We start from the raw sequence: 22,667 nt of genomic DNA on the forward strand, positions 1-22,667 counted from the left end.
TCACAAAGAATATTGTTTTTTCTTGTTTATTATACTATATAGAAATAGATTCCTTACACTTTCGTAGAGTGCTGGACATTGTGTTAAATTTTGTATGTTTGAGACTTTTCAGTCTCAGGGAGACCTAGGGGTTTGGATCTCCTGTCCTTAGCACCTAAAAATTAAGAATACTAACGTGACACTAGTGGATAGGTGCAATATCCTATAGCCTCAAAACCCTGTGCTTGGTGTATATAATCATGCATTGTTAATGTGCAGCTTGGTGTCATACTTGTGGTTTAAACGTTTGTGATTCATTCGTGGGCGTGCTCATACGCTTGATCTTTGGTTAGTTTATCCGGCTTTGGTGTTTTAATGTAGTATGCAAAAAGGCTCAGTCTATGCTCGGTACCCGATTGAAGCAGCTCTTTACGGTATCTCAAAGCAGTGCCCCTCTTCTGGAAAGCTCACGTCTCTCTATTTCCCAGCGTTTGTGCAAGTGCTCGCTGTCTGCTTGCTTGGCGTGTGACGTCTTCTTGATGCGCAGCGTTACCTTGGTAATGCTTCCGTTTTCTAGCGTCATGAATCCTACTTCTTGCGCACGCGTATTGCGCTGAAGTTCTTTGTAGTTTTCTCATTTTTCATCAGCATATCCATGCGCAGCGTTACCGTGGCAATGCTTCCGTTTTCTAGCGTCATAGTCCTTCTTTTTGCGCATGCGTATCGCGTTGAAGTTCTTTGTGGTTTTCTCTTCTTCCGTCAGCGTATCCATGGCGACGCTTCCTGCATCTTGATTTTTATGGTTACTTTTCACACTTGCACGTTGCACCCGCGTTCGTGACATTTTAAACCTCAGTGGTGCACTTCTCGTTTACTCTGCATTCTATTCTTGGTTTCGATATTTTGATATACCATATTTTGTTTCTCCTGTTATCTATCTTCTTAGTTTTAGATGATTTCGTTTTCTTTGTTGTGCTTCTCCTATTTTCTGTATATTGTAGTATTGTGATGAATGAGACAAATGGAAAGCCAAATCTATGTTTAATTCTTGGATGTAAAATAAAACTGATATCCATAATATCACAACTACATCTTTATAGTGTGATTTACCGTTTTCTTAACTATTTAGTGGGAAGTTATCCACAGTTCGTAATCTCTGACATTTTGTTCAGGCCATTATCAGTTGTATCTAGAATCAGTATCAACTTAGCTTCTATTTTGGATAGAAGATTCTCAGTATCATTTCCTATTATCTTTCTCAGTACGGTCCATTTCATTTCATTTGGACTGTGGCTTTTTTCAATGCAATGCGAGACTAAAGGGGCATTTGGTGTTCTGCATTTATTTTCTGACCCATGTTGTGTGATCTGTTTTCTTATCGGTTGACTTGTTTTTCCAATGTATGCTTTTGCGCAAGGGCACATAATGCAGTAGACCACATTATGGGTATTACAGTTAGTGAATTCATCATGTTTTATGATTTTTTTCCCATAGGTAAATCGATTTCCTTCAATTGTACTGTCACATGAAGTGCAATTTCCGCATTTCCTGTGCCCTTTAATCGGTGGAAGGGATAGCATTGTTCGCAGTGAGGTTTCGTGTATTCTCATTTTTGTGTTGGCCCGTACTAGTCTATCTCTGATGCTATTGTTTTTCTTTAGGGCAAAGATTGGTATTTGACTGAACGGTTCTACACTTTTGATTGTGTTCCAGTTTTTCTTGACAATCTTTTGGACCTCGTTGGTAATTCCTGAGAAAGTTGTTACGCATACAAGGGGAGTATTCTTCTTCGGTCTCGGTGTCAATAGGGAATCTCGTGGGGTATACAAGGCCCTTCTCAACGCCTTTTTCAGCAGCTTTTTGGGATAGTTCCTTTTTAGTAGCTTCTTTAACAGAACCGCCGCATTCTCAAAATAATCTGATTTTGTGGAACAATTGCGCCTGATTCGCAAGAACTGGCTTAACGGGAGATTTTCAAGTAGATTACGCTGGTGGAAGCTTCCAAAATGCAGAAATGTGTTCCTGTCTGTTTTTTTGGTATACAATGTAGTATATAGGTGCCCATCCTCATGTCTAATCATCAAGTCTAGGAAATTCAACTCCTTTTTGCACTCATTGAGGGTGAACTGAATGCTTGGGTTCCTGTTGTACAGCCATTCTGCAAAAGTTTGAAGTTGGTCGCCGTTTCCTCTCCAAAGCATAAAAACATAATCTACATAACGATACCACATCTTGATGTGTCCGTCGAAGGGGTAGTTGTTGTAAACTCATTTCTCTTCGAAAAGTGCCATAAACATTATGGCCATCTCTGGAGCAAATGGACACCCCATCGCGGTGTCCTTGTCTGAAGAAATTGTTGGCCATTAACGTAGAAAAAAATTATATTTCCGGCATATCTCAGCTAGTTGTAGGAGGAAATCAGTGAGAACATTGTGAGGACGGACCTTTGACTAGAAAGATATGTAATGCTTCCAACCCAGCTTCTTGAGGGATATTAGAGTATAAACTTACAATATCAAGGGTAACTAGGATTTCATGCTCTTCTTCAAAGGGTTGATCTTCCAGGAGGACAATAGCCTGCATAGTATCCCTTATATAGCTTGTTGTGCCTTTACAAGGGGTTTCAGGAACGTGTCTATGTATTTATCTGGACGTTCTAACAGTGAGTTTACTCCGGAGATTATGGGTCTTCCGGGGGGGTGGGGGGGGTTGTCTTTATGAATCTTTGACAAGACATAAATCAATGGGTCCCTAGGATTTTTGTTTAGGAGATATTCTACCTCTTTCTTGGAAAGCCACCCTTCCTCTTTTCTGATGTTGATCAAAGATTCAAATTTAGATGTTATTTTGTTTCTCCAATTTTCTTCAGTCCTCCTATAGTAACTCATCTGCTAGTTGACGTGTCACTTCAGCTTCGTATTTATCTCTTTGCAGTATTACGATCCCTCCACCTTTATCCGCGGGCTTGATAATTGATCGTTTTTCTTCAGTTGGCCCAAAGCCAGTTTTTCATTTTTGGAAAGGTTCCATTTGGTGTAGATGTTCTTGTTTTCCAGGTTGCTCAGATCTCTTAATACATTTCTTTCAAAAGTCAATAGTTCTATAGGCATGCTGGTTGTATTGGGAAAAAACTTTGAGGGATTTTTTAAGCCTGAATAGCTCCTTGGTGCTTGATCGTGATCGTCTCTGAAGAAGATTTTTAATCTCATTTTGGAAATAATTGTATTATTTCTAATTTTGTTTGTCCCAAATCTGGTTTAACTGTTGGTATAAAAGAGAGCCCTTTTTGGAGCACGTTCATTTCATCTCGAGAAAGATTATTATTTGAAAGGTTATAGATTGGGCTTTTATCTTCCTCTACCACCGATAGACGTTCCTTCTCGTGGTTATTTCCCCTTGATATTGGTTTGATTCGCGGTTGTACCATCTGTTTGCTCTTGCTCAACCCCTCGGCTGTCTGTTTCCTCCGTCTAAAAAAAGGAGCAGGCTGAAAGAATTGTCTTGGAGGGTTATGAGGTGCGCTGTTTGATGGCTATGTGTCGCTGGAGGTATTGGATAGAGATCCGTCTCATCCATCACAATACTACAATATACAGAAAATAGGAGAAGCACAACAAAGAAAACTAAAACATCTAAAACTAAGAAGATAGAGAACAACAGGAGAAGCAAAATATGGTATATCAAAATTTCGAAACCAAGAATAGAATGCCGAGTAAACAGGAATGCACCGCTGAGGTTTAAAAGGTCATGAACACGGGTGCAACGTGCAAGCGTGAAAAGTAATCAAGATGCAGGAAGCGTCACCATGGATACGCTGACGGAAGAATAGAAAACCACAAAGAACTTCAACGCAATACGCGTGCGCAAGAAGGACTGTGACGCTAGAAAACTGAAGCATTGCCAAGGTAACGCTGCGCATGGATACGCTGACGAAAGATGAGAAAACTACAAAGAACTTCAGCGCAATACACGTGCGCATGAAGTAGGATTCATGACGCTAGAAAACGGAAGAATTGCCAAGGTAGCGCTGCGCATCAAGAACACGTCACACGCTAAGCCAAAAGAGACCGAGAGCACTGGCACAAACGCTGGGAGATAGAGAGACGTAAGCTTTCCAGAAGAGGAGCACCGCTTTGAAATATCGTAAAGAGCTGCTTCAATCGGGTATCGAGCATAGACTGAGTGTTGCAGGTCTAGTCTTCCTGCTCTGCCTTTTCCCCTTGCTCTTGATTGGTTCGTTGTTTGACGTAAAATGGAATGTTGGGGTTGTTATTTATATGACGTGTACACCCTCACCCGATGACTCTGTGACCTTTCGGACAGCTGTCCCTTCCTTCCCGCAAGCTCGTTATGTATAAATAAATACTTATACAACATACCACCCTTGTTCCTGGTTTATTGAACATCACAATCCACAACACTGAGCCTTTTTAAACACTACTGTAATACACGAAAGCGGGATAAACTAACCAAAGATCAAGCATATGAGCAAGCCCACGAGTGAATCACAAAAGTTTAAACCACAAGTATGACACCAAGCTGCACATTAACAATGCATGTCAACTCCGCATAAAAGAAAGTAGGGCCGGCCCATGTAATATTACACCCTGCGATGTCGGACCCACGAGGTGCATTCATGATAACGCACATAACATAGTTAAAGAAATAGAATATGTCTTAGTTGAATATTTTCCCTCTACTAAAGGTGTAACTCAGAGTTATTTTTCCTCCAGCTATACGAATTTCAAAATACACGAAGACAGACCACCAATAAAAAAAAACAGACGATCCACAGCGAGATTTCACGATCATTATCGGTAGGTCCATGACAAAGAAATCTATTCACGTTCCAGATATTCACAATGAAAAATAAGCCAACTTATTGGTCTATTCATTTTATTTTATTTTTATCTTTGATATAGACAGCAAATCTCCATCAAGAGTACTTTGCCACAAAAGTCGGTACGTAAAATATGAATAAATTAGTTTACACAGCCTAGTATCTTTTAAGTCCTAAACACTAAAATTAGTTATGTTATCATTCTCCATACAGATTGACTAATGTCATCGCGCCCTGAAGAAGACCTTACATAAATTAACAGTCCACAATCCGCAAGGTCGAAACGCGTTGGCATCACCCTTAGCGGATCAGAGCAATAAAACTTTAAGGGACACTGTTCAAATCAGCGAGTAGAGCTAGAGTGAATAGACACCTACATATATCTTGTAGGACTTGCAAAGCACTGTTAAGAATACAATAGGCATCTATAAGGAGCTTTTTAACCATTATGTGGAAGCAATATGCTCACTTCAGAAAAGGGAAAATTGTCTATATAAACAGAAATAAATCTAAGCAAATTGGATGCCCATGTCAAATCACACAGAAGATGCAAAGTGTCACACTATACCTCACAGATGGAAGACTTGGATCCTGACTTCGTTCTAGACATAAAAACGCTGAGAAGTCTCATAACCACCAGATGCACCTCATTCAGAGCGGTTCGCTCATTCTTTTTTGAGACATCCTGCTAAGACAAATAGGTACAAAAAGGACATCAAAAAGGCTGCGAGATGAGACAGGATAAAACTTAAGAACTGAAACATGGACCTATCTCAAACCATGTCCTACGCAACAAAGGATAACACACTGGTCAGGTAGCTGGATCCCGCTCTCTTTAAATAATGACAATGCAATCAATATGCCTACCACTTATGAGTCATAAATGCGAAACAGTTTATATTGTAACATGTCATTAGACCCTCCTTCTTAGTGAGGGCATATTCTAAGAAGTTGAAAATGCAATCTAGCCCGGTATCCAGCACACCAATTTATTTTAAAAACTTTACCCCACAGCTTCAGCAAAACGTGCCACATTATCTAGAGCCCACCACTACCAGCAATCCCATTACTGTTCACCTTCTTGTCCATAGATAGCTCTGCAATGAGCTGAGAAAGGAGATTGTCAAGGGCGCCTTTATCCTTCTCATCCTCTCCATCTAGGTCCGTCGTCAGCATTAGAACTACCTAAGAAGAAATAATTGGCTTGAAAAGGGACAAGTCACAGATGAAGAACACTTTCGGACACGAAACTGGCTGCGGAGTAGCACTGCACTGGCTGCCGATCAGCACTATATAAGAAATTAGTAGATGCTCCAATAAGGATAAGTTACTTACCTGTAATCCTACGTCCCTTCCAGGAGTATCCTCAAAGTCATCAGCACTGAATATTCCCGCCCATGCACAGGGACCCCGGAAAATATAACAAACTATACATGACAACATATATATACACAGCTATATAAAATTTTTCACACATCAATGCAGCCACCTATAAGACAAAAAAGATAATCAATGCACTGACAAACTGTTTTTGCAACCATATACTACAGAATATAGACAACAGGATGAAAGGTATCACTTGAACTCATCTTTAATGAGTAGAAATTCAATCTGCAAAACGGCTGCTTTATAAACCTATAGGGTGCATTGAAAAACACTTAAAACATCTTCTTCCCTAGTGTGTCCAGCCTCTTGGATACCCAATCCGGGTGGAGCAGAAGGGAATGCACTATGGGACGTTGAAGACTGAACCACCAAGCTCTCAGGGATGGTGTGTTGGCTGAGGAACCTAGGATTGACCAGTGCAGGGTGATGGCAGTGTGCAATTGTCCTGTTCACAGGTGGCCCTGTGATAGGCTTGGACCACTTGCATAGAAGGGCATCTGTTAGTGCTTCATTAAAGTGCAAAAGGGGTTCGAACGTGGAAGCCCCAGGCTGAAGCACCTCGGTCAACAGATTAGTCTTGACCTACACCAAGGGCAGCTCCAGGTTAAGGACTTCTGCTGCCCTCCTCACCATCATGTCATAAGATGCCCCCTCCTCCGTAGCACCATTAGGTGGAGAGAGCATACAAGGATCTGGAGATGTGTCCAGTCGACTGGCTTCTCCAAGACCCTAATACCACACCAATTGTTCCACAGGATCTTCTAGCTGTTGTTCTAGAGGGTCCATGGACCCTTCCAAATCCTCATCCATGCCTGAAACTTCATCAGAATGCACAGGCAACAACGTAGAATCTCTGGGCTCCGTCGGCGCCGGAGTCAACACTGAGCGATGTGGATTAGCACCGTCGGTGGGCGCCAGAGACATCGACTTCAGGGTAGGTCCCGTTGGCATGACTGGTATCGACCCGGATCCAGAATCTGATCCATGAGACCCCACCGGTGCAGTGGCCGGAGCAGACAGCATAGAACCTGGTAGGGGCTCCTCTGACCACGCTGAGCCATAAGGCTCCCCGGAGGGAGATGGCCTGCTCAAATATGGAGCCCATGTCCTCGTAAAAATCCTTATTTGAGCAGGGTCACTCAGGCTCCCGGAAATCGGGGAAGGCCCCACAGAACCTTGCCTAGAGCGTTGATGCTCCTTACCGGTCTTGTCGATGGACAACAAAAGAGTGAAGTGGAAGATCATTAGGACTTATTTTTGTGCCTCTTCCCGAGTGTCCAGAGGACCTCGAGTGAAAACAGGACTTGGAGCTCCTTCTATTCCTGGAATGGGACTGGAATCTCCAAGGAGACGCTTTTGACGGTGTCAGCTGCTGGGCAACAAAGAGCTTCAAAGATTTCCCTGGCACGTCCTTCGTGTCATGGCAACGCTTGAGGTACCACAAGCAGACGAGGTGGGGGTCGGTCACCGACATGCAGCGATGACAGGTGCCACAAGGCTTGATTCATGGAGGTCTACATGATATCCTTGACACACAAAAAAAAATTCTGTTTACCACATGACGATGAGAGAAACGCTGTAGTGCTTTGGGCACACAGACCCAATACTTTAACTATACAAAAGGACTCGATCTATGCACAGATATGAATTCAGCAGCCCACATACCTCGAACACATTAGTGAAAGATTCCTTACTTTAGAATTACCCCAGGCATCAGACTGGATCCGGAAAGTGTTAGTCAGCAGTACCCCTGCGCGTCAGATTGTGGTGTTGTGCGGCTCCGCGTCCGTCGTTGTGTTCGCCGAGATGACGTTGTGGCAGCTACTTAGACACCACCCTTGCGCGCGGAAGTCAGTTCTGTACACAACTTTCCGCGCCAGGAACGCAGAGCCATGGAATATACTGACCACTGGTGCATTGCAACTAAGGCCCTGAAGAACAAGTTACTTACCTTCGTTAACGATATATCTGTAAGAAATAGTAGTTAGTATTAGATTCCTTACCTTAGAATATCCCCAAGCGTCAGACTGGATCAGGAAACTTTTGCGTAGCAATACCCCTGCGCGTCGGTAGGCATTGTCCGCGGCTCCGCGTCCATCGTTATGTTATGTTATGTTAATTAAAATTTATAAAGCGCGCATACGCCCATGGGCTTCTTGGCGCTGGGAAAGAGATTAATAACACAACAAGGAAAATACCAATAACAATCACTACTCAAGGTAAGCCTGTGTGAAAAGCAGGGTTTTGTAGGCCCGTCGGAAAGTAAGGAGTTTATCGTTGGCGTCGTTAGCGCCGGAATGATGTGGCCGGAGTATTTAGACGCCGCCCTTGCGCGCTGACGTCAGTTCTTAAACACAGCTTTTCCATGCCAGATACGCAGAGCCATGATAGAACCAACACTGGTGCTATGAAACTAGGGCCCGGAAAGGGGATGACCTTAACCCTAGATATCGGTTCGCAGAACGGGGAGGATGGGTGGGTCGGTAAGGAATCTATCACAAACTAATGTCTCTTACAGATATATCGTTACACAAGTAGTAACTTGTGCATCTTGTCTTGACTTTTCTGATGTGCGCTCCCTTTGAGCCCCTTCATAACTGTCCTTTGCGTCTTCTCACCTTAAAGGCTGCTTTCCTGGTTGCTTACAGATATATTGTTACCTAAGGTAAGTAACTTGTTCATCTGAAAGAAACAGGTTAGTATTAGATACCTTACCTTAGAATAGATACCCCAGCAATACCAACCCTGGTGGTGGGTCTGCGAACCAATAATCACACCAGAAAGTCCTGGAGGACGGAACGGCCAAAGAAGCCATCCCTCCGGAACTGGCTGTCCAGGCAGTAGTGTCTTGCGAACGTGTGCAGCGAGGCCCACGTAGCTGCCTGACCGATGTCCTGCAAGGGGACTCCCCGACCCAGGGCAGTAGTAGCCTCCGTGGCCCGAGTGGAATGGGCCCTCAGCCCAACATGAGGTTCCTTTTTAGCCAAGGAGTAGCATGCCTTGGTGCACAAAACGACCCACCGAGAGATGGTCCGTTTCTCCACCGCCCATCCCTTCTTAGCTCCCTCGTAACCAACAAAGAGTTGGTTATCCACCCGGAACTGGCGTGTGCGATCCAGATAGAAGGAAAGCTCACGTTTTGGGTCCAGACGGTGGAGCCGCTCTTCCTCTTTAGAGGGATGCGGAGGCAGAAAGAAGGTGGGCAAGGTGATGGACTGCCCAATATGGAAGGCTGTGACTACCTTGGGCAGGAAAGAGGGTCTTGTCCACAACACAACCTTGTTCGGATGGACAGAGAGGAAAGGAGGTTTGGAAGAAAGAGCCTGGAGCTCACTCAGTCTCCTGGCAGAGGTGATGGCAACCAGGAAAGCAGTCTTAAGGGTAAGAAGACGGATAGGACAGTTGTGAATTGGCTCGAAGAGAGCACACATCAGATAAGTTAGTACAAGGTTCAAGACCCACTGAGGCATCACGAAATGAACAGGGGGGAACATATGAGTGATGCCCTTCAAGAACCTATTTACAATTGGGGACTTGAACAAAGAAGGCTGATCAGGTAGCCTTAAGAAGGCTGAAAGGGCAGAAAGGTAGCCCTTGATAGTGCCCAGAGCAGAGCCCTTGCACCATGCCACAAATCTGTTCCACCTGCAGGCGTATACCGACTTTGTGGAGGGATGCCTGGCTGCCAGAATCACAGTACAAGGCAAGTCAGATGGCCTCAACTGTCGCCGCTCAATCTCCAAGCATGGAGGTGGAGATTGGACAGGTTCGGGTGGAGGACCGTCCCCTGCTGCTGCGATAGAAGGTCCTCCTGAAGAGGCAGATGAATCGGGGGATCGACTGACATACTGAGTAGCTCGGGATACCTATACCTTCGTGCCCAGGCCGGAGCCACAAGGATGACTTGGGCCCGGTCGCGCTTGATTTTCTTCAGAACTCTGGGCAGAAGTTGTATAGGAGAAAAGGCGTACAACAGACCGCGACTCCACTCGTGACGAAAAGCGGCCCGAGCGAGTGCCGCCTTGGAAATTCCAACGCGCGGAACTGAAGACATTGCGCGTTCTCTTCGGTGGTGAATAGATCTAACCAAGGCTCTCCCCACAGCAGAAAGAGGGCGAGTTCAGACGCCAATAGTGATCCATCATGCACCTTCGGCTGAGCTCTCCGCCCTGGCGTTCAGAGAACCGGTCAGGTGTTAAACCACCAGGGTCACCCCCTGATGTTCCAGCCACTGCCAGAGGCGCAGAGCCTTCTGGCAGAGGGTACCCGCCCTGTTTGTTGCAGTACCACATGGCGGTGGTGTTGTCCATGAACACCTGCACTACACTCCCCCGGACAGAGGGGAGGAATGCCTTCAGTGCTAGACGAATCGCCCGCAGCTCCAGAGGGTTGATATGGAGCCGGGACTCCACCGGAGACCAGAGGCCTCTGATCTCCGCCTCTCCCATGTGGGCTCTCCAGCCCTGGAGTGACGCGTCCGTCACAACTACGTGCTCTGGTTGGGGAAGGGAGAGGGATCTGCTGCTGATCCAATCGCGGTCCGTGAGCCACCACTGCAGCTGTCTTGCAGTGCCCTCCGAGATCATGACATGGTCGGACAGGTTGCCCTGATGCTGGGCCCACTGAAACGTCAGGTTCCACTGCAGAGCCCGCATCTGCCACCTGGCGTGATGCACCAGAAGGATGCAGGAGGCCATCAGCCCCAGAAGCCGCAACATCAACCTGACGAGACCCAGGATAAAGACTGAAAGATTGGAATCAGAGCCTGAATGGCGGAAAAAAACAATCTGAAGATGGAGGGGATTCCCATGCGCACTGTAGTCCTGGGGAGGAGCTACCTATCTCGTGATACTTCGAAGACTCTTCCAGGACAACAATATGCAATCATCCGGACCCAACACTGGGCGGCGATCTATGCACGAGATATGAATTCAGCAGCCCACATGCCTCGAACATATTTCATCTGAAAGAAACACATAGTGATAAATTCTTTACCTTAGAATAGACACCCCAGCAATACCAACCCCGGTGGTGGGTCATCGAACCAAGATCACACCAGGAAGTCCCGAAGAACAGAACGGCCAAAGAAGCCGTCTCTCCGGACTTGGCTGTCCAGGCAATAGTGCTTAGTAAAAGTGTGCAACGAGGCCCACTTAGCTGCCTGACAGATGTCTTGTAAGGGGACAGGACGTCCCAATGCCGTAGTGGCAGCCACCCCCCTGTCTGAATGAGTGCGCAGCCCCACCGGAGGCTCCTTTTCCGCCAGAGAATAACAGGCTTTAATACACAAGACGACCCATCTGGAGACAGTCCGCCTGTGTATGGACTGACCTTTCTTGGTGCCTACTTAGCCAACAAAGATCTGTTCATCCACCCGGAAATGTTGTGTGCGGTTCAAGTAAAATGAGAGCGCACGTTTTGGGTCCAAACTGTGGAGCCTCTATTCCTCTCTGGAAGGATGCAGAGGCGGAAAGAAGGTGGGCAAAGTGATGGTCTGCCCGATGTGAAAGGCAGGGACCACCTTTGGACGTGTTCTGAGCACAACCTTGTCCGGATGGACAGACAGAAAAGGAGGTTTGCAAGAAAGAGCCTGGAGCTCACTCACTCTTCTAGCAGAGGTGATGGCAAACAAGAAAGCAGTATTCAAAGTTAACAGAAGAAGAGGACAGCTGTAAAGAGGCTCAAAGGGAACGCACATTAAATATGTGAGAACCAGGTTCAGGTTCCACTGTGGCATTCCGAAGGGAATAGGAGGGAAAAGGTGAGTAATGCCTTTGAGGAATCTATTTACAACAGGGGACTTGAAAAGAGGGCTGATCAGGAAGCCTAAGAAAGGCTGAAATTGCAGAAAGGTAGTCCTTGATAGTGCCCAGAGGGGCCTGTGTTCCTTCCCTAAAACACTGTTGAAACTAAAACCTAATTGTCATCTCTGGCCACCTGTCAGCCCCTAGTAAATGGTACCCTAGGTACTCAGGGCATGGTGACTAGAGAAGACCCCTGGGGGCTGCAGCACTTATTGTGCCACCCTCAGGGGCCCGGTACCCTGACACCCACACACTGCTTTGCAGGCTGAGTGTCTAAGTACAGAACCAATCAAAGAGTCAGCATGGCACACATCCCTGTGTGCCATGCCCACAGAACTCACTACCCTGGCATACTTCAGTCACCCCTCTAGCTGGGTGCTCTATACCAGAGGTGTGGGCACAGGTGCATGAGCCCTGTGCCCTTACAGTACCCAGGGCCATTCCTGGGCACTGTAAGTGCAGTGATGCCATTAAGAGTATATGGTGCTGGAAGGTTGTCATTACGAACTCTACAGCACCATAATGGCTAAACTGAAGATTGACAAGTTTGGTACCAAACTTCTCACCACTTTAAACCCGCTCTGATGCCAGTGTGGGATTTAATGTAAAATGCCCCAGAGGGCATCTTCAAGATGCCCCATGAAAACCTAACCTACAATCCACGTCTGGGCTGAGTGGCTGCAGAGGCTGCCACACAGCAGACATGTTGCTGGACCCCTGGGTAGGAGAGCGCCCGCTCTCCTGGGCCTGCAACAATGCACATCCTGGGCGAGGTGCTAGGTCTCCTCCCCCAGGAAGGGCATGGGGAAGCTTAAAAGGCATGCCGCCTCTGTGAGCTTCCCCAGACCATTTGCTGTACCCAGCAACCAGCCCCCACCAGTCCCGACCCGCACTCTGGCGGGAAGACTGGCGGGAAAAACTACGTCAGGAAGGGGGGGTGTGCCAGCCTGTGCCAACCCCACCCCTCAGGTGGGGGAGACGAGGTGAAGCTGTGAGAAAGCGCCATCTTTCTTGCATTGGTATGCCCCCACTTTTTTCTGACTGCTGATGTGCTTTGACCAAGTGTGCCCTAGGCTCCTGCCAACCAGGTACCCAGGGCCTGTGTTCCTTTCCTAAAAATTGTGTTGAAACAAAACCCAATTGGCATCTCTGGCCACCTAGAAACCCCTAGTAAAAGGTACCCAGGGTATTGTGACCAGAGAAGACCCCTGAGGGCTGCAGCACATATTGTGCCACCCTTAGGGGCCCTGTACCTTGGTACCCACACACTGCCTTTTGCAAGATGAGAACCTAGGTACAGAACTAAACTAATTGTCGACATGGCACCAATCCCTGGGTGCCATGCCCACAAACCCACTGCCCTGGCATACATCAGTCACCCCTCTAGCTGGGTGCCTTATGCCAGTGGTGTGGGTCCAGGTGCATGAGCCCTGTGCCCCTACAGTACCTAGGGCCATTCCTGGGCACTGTAAGTGCAGTGCTGCCATTAAAAGTATATGGTGCTGGGAGGTCGTCATTACGAACTCCAGAGCACCATGATGGCTGCACTGAAGATATCAAACTTCTCAGCACATTAAACCTGCACTGATGCCAGTGTGGGATAGAAGGTCAAATGCATGACAGAGGGCATCTTAGAGATGCCCCCTGAAATCTAACCTACAATCCACGTCTAGTCTGAGAGGCTGCCTAGGCTTCCACACAGCAGACATGTTGCTGGACCCCTGGATGCAGAGCCCCCCGCTCTCCTGGGCCTGCAACAAGGCCCTGGGTGAGGTGCTAGGTCTCCTGTCCCATGATGGGCAGGGAGAAGCTTCAAAGGCATGCCGCCTTTGTGAGCTTCTCCAGGCCACTTGCTGTACTCAGCAACTGGCCCCCACCAGTTCTGACCCCCACTCTGGCAGGAAGACTGGCGGGAAACCCTACGTCAGGAAGGGGGAGTGCCAGCCTGTGCCAATACCACCCCTCAGGTGGGGGAGGCGAGGTGAAGCACGACCCCGGGCTCCGGCCATCTTGAAGATGGGGAGCCCTGCCCAATCACAGCTAGGCTCCTGGCCACCTCCCACAGGAGAGGAACAGGCTAGAGGGTGTACCCACCCCAGGCCAGGGACCTATTGGTCCCTGCCCTTGCCCTACCTGTAACACCCCTACATTTAGTATTTAGAGGCACCCTGAACCTTCCTTCCTCAGATCCCGATTACAACAAGAAGACCAAAAAACAAGAAGACCTGCCGTGCAGCTGCTAACAAAAGGACGATGCCCCCTGACTTGGCCCCAGTAACTTACCTACCTGTTAATCCTTGAACCTGCGAAACTTCTGCGTCTCCTGCGACAGCAACCTTGAAAACCCCGGAGGACCTGCCTGCGCCTTGAACCTTCCAAAAGACTTGGACTCCCACGAGCAATGGTTCTGCTCAAACAGCAATACCCCTGGTGCCAGCCAGGAACCGAGAACCCAGCCCACTCTGCACCCGCCCAGCCCGGCCTGTGCCTGAGTGATCCAAGACCACGAGGACGTCCCCCCGGTGACTGGGACCCGACGTCGAGTGCCAAAAGACCCTCCCTGACGACTCAGACGACGCCTGCAGCCTCATAACCTGGGACCCCTCCAACTGCGACCAGCTGAGGGTAAGATTTCCCGCAACCGAAATACACCCCTGCACCCGTTGCCCCACGGTCCCCTGTGCCTTCCTTTGGGGTACATACCTCTTCCCCAAGATCCCAACGTACCTCTCGAAGTGGTGGTCGCACTGAAGAATCTCCGTCCCCGAGCCTGCAGCCTTTGTTCACTTTTTAACGTTCCCGTTGGATAACATTGAGCGCCAGACGGCTCAAAAGTACACTACACCCAGCCGCCCGAGTGCCGCTGGAAGTGCAACTAATACCCTACTCAACTTCCACACTTGCCCTGAGTCAGTGACCAGGAGCTCAGCTCCCACAGCCGCGTGGCCTGCTTGCCTGCAGCCACCAACCACAAGCCCCCTACCCTCAATTGGATTGCATTGGGCCTACTCTCTCTGCACCCGGCTGCCCCGTGCCGCTGAGGGTGTAACTACTGTACCTTTCCGACCCTGGGAGACCCATGAGTCTATGCCCAGAGTCTTACCTTCACCAGTCGAGTACTCACCTGAAAGCCGATAACTCACTTTCCTTCCATAGGTTAACATTGACTGGTTTCACTTGAAAATTCTTCAAAGTGTGAGGTTAACATTGACTGGTTTCACTTGAAAATTCTTCAAAGTGTGAAGTTTTTAAACTTTAAAATATTCATCTAAAGTCAGCCGAATAACGAATTCAGAATTACTCACCTGTGATAAGGAGAGAAGCCAGTACTGTACCTTTTAGCCCAGTACTGAACCGCAAAAGTAATTATAACTGTACTTACCAGTAACCTGAATTTTCTTCATTAGGAAACCAGTTTTTCTGTGAAATTTCTTCAGTGTCTATTTTTGCAAGCTACAAATATTCCTTAAAAATCGTGTCAACTTTTAAAACGTAATTACTTACCTGTCTTTGGTAGAGATCCCAGTGCTGAACCTAGGAGTCCAGTACTGGATTACAAAAGTAACGAGAACCTACTTTACACCTGTGACTTGAATTTACTTCTGTAGGATAACATTGCTAGTTTTTCACTGAAAAGTTTCCAAGTGTCAACTTTGAAAATACATTTATATTCTTTAAAAATCACAACTGTAACTGAAACACTTTTACTTAACTGTTTACAGCTTAGGTCCCAGGACTGAATCCAGGATCCAGTCCTATGGTTAGAAAAGTAATCCTTAAAGTAATCAACTACATTTATGTAGAAAAGCACATTGAGCTCAATGTTAAATTGTGTTTAGAATTGAGTTGCCTCTTGCAACCACTCTAACTATTGTGCTTACAGAGTTTATTGCCTTTCCTCAAAGTAACTACCTGAAGTCACTCATATTGAGAATAGTATATTTTGATACCTGTTGGTTCTAAAAATAAAACAACTATATATTTTGGTATAAAAACAATTGGCCTAGAGTTCAGTTCTTGAGTGTGTGAAACCTTTTGCTGACTGAGTGTGTACAACAAATGCTTTACACTGTCCCCTGACACTGCCTTACTGCTCCACCAAGCTACCACTTTAGAGAGTAAGGTCAGATCTGACTTTAACCTCTGTTATACTTCTGGAGATTGGGGACTCTATACACACTGTACCTTATTTTGGCCCAGTATATATAGAGCCACTTTCTTACATTGGGCGGAGCAATCGAAGGCCTAGTGCCCCCAACTGAGTCCGCGGGTCCCGAAGGCTCGCCGGCGGAGTCGGGCTGCCCAAAGATGGGATGCATTGCTTCGTAAAATTGACAAAGCTAGGCAGGGGTCGCTCCCTGTCAGGTAGGGAAGGCCCGAGTCGACCAAGAAGGCTTCGCACATGGAGCCGCTGGAGTGGCACCACACGCACCCTTGGTCACGACGGCTGACGGACGAGGGGAAGTCTGAGAGCGTCAATGCTTCTTCGAATTCTTCTTGTGCTTCGACTTACCTGACCCCGAGTGCGAAGACTTGGACGACCAGTGTTGGTGATGGCTCCGCGATCGGTACCGCGAACCCCGTCACGACCAGGACCTTGAGCGACGCGGAGCCAACTGCCGGGCCTCGAGGAGCTTTCGGGACCGCTCTAGCAAAGACATCGGGCCATGGTTCGGCAGTCGGGGTCCTGGTCGCTTTCCAGGCAGAAGAGGCACATGCGATGCGGATCTGTTACCGACATCAGTCGGGTACGGAAACCGCAGAACTTGAAAACAGGCATCCCTCATGCACCAGGAGTCAATGAAGACTCGAAAAAGAAGTCAAGAAAAGTCGCAAAAACTCAGTCAAAAAATGACTGGGGGTTTAGCTCTCTCCGGATTTGCACTTGCTGGTGCGGAAAAAGAAACCGAACGGACGTCAGCGTGCGAGGGCGGTGTCCAAGTAACCTCTGCAACGTTATCCCAGCAACCATGACGCCAACTACGGACTTGGAGTCGGCCAACAACATCTACGGACGCGCAGGGGTACTGCTGACGAAAAGCTTTCCAGATCCAGTCTGACGCCTGGGGGATATTCTAAGGTAAGGAATCTATAACTAACTCTTTCTTTCAGATAACTCTACTACATCTCCAGCATCAGTGGTAATTCATCTTCTGTACCTCCTGGTCACTCCTGAGTGGCAGAGACTCTGTCCCTGATGCTTGCAGGTACCTCTCATCAATTGAATCCACCTTTGGGTTCCACCGGACTCTTTCACCTTCTTTGCCAGCAGCATCTTCACTGAAGCCCTCCATTGTGGTCTGTGAGAAGTTGGCCTGGTATATGATGTTCACTATTCTAGTGAACACCTTGCACCACTCCAAACAACCCTTATGGTGATGGTTGTAAAGTCAACCTTATAGACTAGCTATCCTAGAGGTAGCGTGGACAGAACAGTCTTAGGCTAAAAGACTCTTGAGGGCGTGTAAAGCCAGCTGTTTTACCATATGTAACCCCTTGAATACCAAATGAAAGGACACCACACAGGATATATATAAAATATATATGTATTTATTTACTAACACACTCCTCTGAACTCTTTATGAGGTCAGAGGCAGAAGCACATAACAAGTTACTCTCAGAAATACTTGAAATAGCACACTTTACAGTTAGGCCCTAGGGGCGCGTAAAACCATATACTAAGTAAGTGGTATAAGAACCACGATTTGTGAAAGGAAAAGGCTTAGGGCATCGCTGGAGCTACACTATCTGACCTTTAGGGTAGGAGTAGGAGGCCCACAGGCGGCGTGTGCAGTGTCCGTACACTCAGGCGAGAGTCAATAGAAAGTCAATGGGTACTTAAAAGGTAAGTAAATGGAGATTTAGGACACTTCCGGTCTAACTAGGAAGATACAACTAACAAAACTAGACACTAGGATAGTCAATCCCTACAGGAACACCAAAGTACTCGCGCTACCTCACCCACGGGCTGCGGGTGCATAGGTGTCAAAGTGTGTTGGGTTTTCTCGTTGATTCCTATGAAGCCTTGGAAGAAGTTGCTGCAGGCGACCAGGAGGAAGATGTCCGGGTGGATCGGAGTTGAAGAAGACCTGAAAGCAGAGGGGACAGAGTCTAGGTCACTAGCCAGTGACCGGGTGGAACCAGACGTCGTCAAGGGGCAATCAGGTGCTGTCGTGAAGCTTGTCTTTGCAGCCACGCGGACCAGGAGGCGTCGAGGACGACCAGGTGCTGGAGAGGAGCTGTCCCACGAAGGTTCTCGCAGATGGAGGGGCCGACTTCAAGATCGGAGCCAACAAGCCTAAGCAAAGGCAACCCACGCAGGATACACAAAAGGCTTCGGGTGCAGAAAAGGAGGTTCTGAGGTACTTCACCATTTCAGGGAAGCAAGGGCCAGTCTGGAGCAACCAGACCAGCGATGGATTTTCAAAAGGGTCATCGCCACAGGGCTAATAGCCTACGGCCAGCAACCGGACAATGCGTCGAGCAGAACACAAGCAGAAGGGCCCCACGCATATCTCGTGGAGTGTGGGGGGCTGGTCTTCGGTGCAGGTGGAGCTCGGTGTCGGGGTGTCTCAGTTCCCAGTGTACAGCTTCGAGGATGCCTCAGGAGCTGCGCTGTTAGCAAGTTGCAGGCTTTCCAAGATGTCCGGTCCCACGGGTCTCAACACCTTCCACGATGCTCAGCTGTGCTGGAGTCGTGCAGAAGGGTCAGAGAGGTCTGGGAGTCGGGGTCTTGTCACGCTCTGTGCTCGGGTTCCGGCGGGAACGGGGACAAAGCAAGCCGTTGAGTTGCTGGATGGTGCCTGTTTGCCCAGGGTGGTCACTCCTTGGCCACAAGGGAGATTCTTCAGCCTTCAGCTCAGGTGAATGTCGAAGGGTCCAGAGTTTCGTTTCAAGTCGATTCCAGGATTAATCTAAAGGCTAAGGACACAGCTCCTATCTTTATACTACTAAAAGGGGCTGGATTCGTTTCTAGGTCCCTCCTATGGGTGAGACCAGGAAGGGGGGTGGTTACAACCCCTATCCTTTGTTCAGTTGCGTGCCAGAGCTGGGGCTGGAGTGCCCCAGCAACCGGTTTGAACTGGGGTTGGCATGAAGCACCTAGTGTGCTCCAGGCAGTGTCTCAATCTATTCAGCCCTCCTGTCCCAATACACATCCTCCTGTCTGGGGTGGTGCTCGCACCTCCCCAAGCAGGAAACCTATTGCCCAAACCTCCGTAACTGGAAGGACTCCCAGCAGCAGGAGGTCAGACTTGTGTCTGTGGCAGCAGCATCCATTTTGTGATGCTGGGGCTCTGGTTAACTTTAACCGGGTACAGTAATTCTAACATGTCTTCTCCCTCTAAAAGGGTGGAAAGCTACCCCCGTCGCCAGAATTGGCGAGGGGGTAGTATTCCAAAGCGTATGACACCTTACACAACATGTTTGGATAAAGCCAAACCAAAGTTTGCATTAACCGCGAGGATTATAATGCACTTAAAAGTATATGGTATGGCAATATCATAGACCAGCTATAAGGACATGGTTCCGAAAGCTGCAGACAGGCTCAGCTCATGCTAGAGCACCATCTCACACATAACCAATCACTCTGCCTCCAGGATTGTTAAGGCCTGCCATTGGAGTGACTTATAGGTTACTATGTGTCTATATGTAAGTAGGTATAGGAATACTACACCTAAGCAAGGGGTGATTACACAACCTTGACCCAGCTGAGTGATCAGCCAGTTGTGTCCATTTGAGTGGCCAGCCAGGGTTGGCATAATACATGCTGCAGCCCCTGGTAGGCCTTGGTTACACCTATGCCCTGAGTACCTATGGTACACTTCTACAGGGGCTGACAAGGTGAACCAATTCCCAATTGTGGATGTACCTAGAGTACATGGTGTGAATTTAGAGAGAGTGCATCTGTGCTGTGGGTCTGATTAGCAAGCCCACCGCCATATCTAAGTCGAAAACCAGTAAAGGAAAGCAAAAAGTGGGGGTGACCATAGGAAGCAGACCCTACTCTCCTACATGGTCTACAACGGTTTCCTACGTCACTTAGCACACATGCATCTGGCTTCCCTGGTGTAGGTATCCTGGTTCCTGGGGTATCCACGAATGGGGTGACTCTCCCACCTTCCATCTTCCACAGGGTTTCTTCAGGGTCCTTCTTAAAAACTGCAACTGCGACTTAGCCATTGACTTTTATTGAGTTCGCTGTCATGTTCCCACTCTGCACAAGGCCTCAGTGGAGTTCCTTGGAACTTTCCTTGGGTGGTTCCTTAGTTCCCCGGCTCTTCCACATCTCCTGGGTCCAATCTCGACTTAGGTCGTGGGTCGCATTCCACAATTTTAGTATATGGTTTGGTCTCCCCATGGAGACTACTGTGTATTTGTGCTACTTACGTGTTCTATTATCAAAGTATTGTGTGTATTGTGGTTATATCTCCGGGCAGGAGATATTGGAATGTGTTAGTGGGTGCTTATAATAAATACATATTTTTATAACTACACTGTTTTTTTTCACTTAACCTACAATATAAGGATAAATACTGGTAAAACAAGCTGCTTTACACTCCTTCTGGACTAAGCCTGAAGGCTGCTCTCCACAGTTACCACTTAGAGAGCTTTCTAAGGTTGTCAAAGACCACTAAAATCCCCCTAAGAGTTGTCTGGATTAGTGCAAGATGCTACACTTACATTAGTGAGCACCATATACTAACCAGCCTCCTGCAATAAGTAGGTAGAAAGGACAGCTGTGCATTGGTTCTAAGGGAGTGCACATCAGGAAGAGAGCATCATCATCATCATCATCATCTTTATTCGATCATATTAGAAATGACCATAAAAGCACACAATAAATACATTAGAGAGCACCAAATTATTGTCCCAAATATGGCATCACAAATAGCGCAGGCTGGAACATTTGGACCAGGCCCTTCAAAAAACACAGCACAACATGTCACTTGAAGAGGGAGGACTGATAACGTAAGAATGCTAACAGGTAACTGACAACTGATAAAATTAGTCTAACCCCTTCGATGCTCATGACGAGCTCAGCTCGTCATGAGGCACGGTTGAGCTGTGCTTATGACGAGCTGAGCTCGTCATGAACAATGGTAAATAAGGGAATGCAGCACAGGAGGAAAATACCTTTAGCATTAAAGGTGCTAACCACTGGCATACCTAGACATGTCTCCTATGCCCACTGCGCCACTGGAACTAAGCCGCATCTGGCTGATGGGCCATAAACAGGGCAAAACAGGTCCTGGGGTGCTTGTGTTCTGGTTCAGGGAGGACCTGGCCCGGCAATTTGTACTGGGCTGTCCCCATTGGAGAAGGGTCAAGACTGGTTTGCATATGGCTAGGTTCAAACAGAGGTTGCAAGGTGGGTGTCGAAATATGGATTGGGATGCAGCCTGAACAACTGCCAGTGAGTGAAATTAATTCAAGCATTCCACCCATCACCTTGTTTTTGATGCCCTGTATCGAGAGGAACACCAGACAACAAACTTCTTCCAGCGTCCTGATTTGGTGGATGAACGCCTGGCTGACAAGATAACACCAACTACCTCTTGTGGAAGGTCACAAGTTGTCAACTGTTGTCACTCCGTCTCCACACATGGACATGGTGCAGGCTTGGGGACAAGACTTGGCCCTGCTGCTGCGATAGAAGGCCCCACTGATGAAGCAACTGAATCAGTGGACATGTGCTCATGGCTAGAATTTCGGGTACCACACTCTCCTCGTCCAGTATGAAGCAATTACGATGACTTGGGCACAGTATTTCCTGATCTTTATCAGCATCCTGGACAAGAGGAGGAGGGGTGGGACGATGTATACAAGTTCTGATCACCAGTCCCCAATGCTGGCGGAAGGAGTCTGAGTGAGGAGTGCCTTCTGAACTCCAGCACGTAAAAGTCATGACACTGCACGCAATCTGCAGTGGCAAGTAGTTCGATACAGGATATTCCTGTGCCACCTCAGTGTGTAATAGCCATTTGTGATATGCTATGCAATGAGGAGGAGTTTGTCGGTCCTGGCATTTAAAGATTCCGCCAGGTGTTGTACGGCCAGGGAGATGCTCTAAGCCTTCAGTCACTTCCAGAGACGAAGAGCTTCCTAGCACAAGGCCCACAATCCATTCTGACTGCTATTGGAATATCACATGGTAGTCATGTTGTCATGAGGATATGTACCCTTTCCTCTTTGATGGACAGGAGGACCGCCTTAGAGTGCCAAAGGAATAGTTTGCTCTCCGGCAAAACTCACCCCCACAAGTTGCAGAGTCATCTGATCTCTACCTCTGCCAGATGACCTACCCAACCCTGTAACAATGAATCAGTTACAACTGTTAGTTCTGGGTGGTTGACTGTGAGGGGCCTGCTGCCGGTTCAATTGCAGTTGAGCAGCCACCACTGCAAGCCTTTGGCTGCCTTCTCCGAAACCTGAATAGAACTGATGGATTTTCTTGGTGCTGAGCCCACTCAGGCTTCAGATGTCACTGTAAGTCTACTTGTTGCACCTGTCGTGGGCCAGAAGCTGGATGCCCAAATGCCCAAAAGCCTCAGTCGCTTTCAATGAGACCCAGGCTGTATGCTGTAACATTGGCATCATAGCCTGAATGTCCTGGATTTGTTGAGGTGGAATGATAGCTCGAAAGAGCCGCATATACA

General features: G+C 47.7%; 1 protein-coding gene across 14 annotated transcripts in view; it reads right to left on the minus strand.

The window, feature by feature from the left end:
* Positions 1-22,667, minus strand: part of UBR4 (ubiquitin protein ligase E3 component n-recognin 4) — a 1,723,360-nt gene that overhangs the window by 594,587 nt on the left and 1,106,106 nt on the right. For 7 of the 14 annotated variants that reach the window (XM_086921716.1, XM_086921718.1, XM_086921717.1 and 4 more), the window contains 2 exons: positions 5,897-6,004; positions 5,388-5,504 (listed from right to left, as the gene is read on the minus strand). In XM_086921716.1, the coding sequence (XP_086777842.1) occupies positions 5,388-5,504; positions 5,897-6,004 (225 nt within the window). Of the gene's footprint in view, positions 1-5,387; positions 5,508-5,896; positions 6,005-22,667 lie in introns of all 14 variants that reach the window. The other 7 variants (XM_086921715.1, XM_086921714.1, XM_086921710.1 and 4 more) reach the window with 1 other exon arrangement.

Source organism: Lissotriton vulgaris, chromosome 5 (genome assembly GCF_964263255.1).
Source record: "Lissotriton vulgaris chromosome 5, aLisVul1.2, whole genome shotgun sequence".
Taxonomy (NCBI): domain Eukaryota; kingdom Metazoa; phylum Chordata; class Amphibia; order Caudata; family Salamandridae; genus Lissotriton; species Lissotriton vulgaris.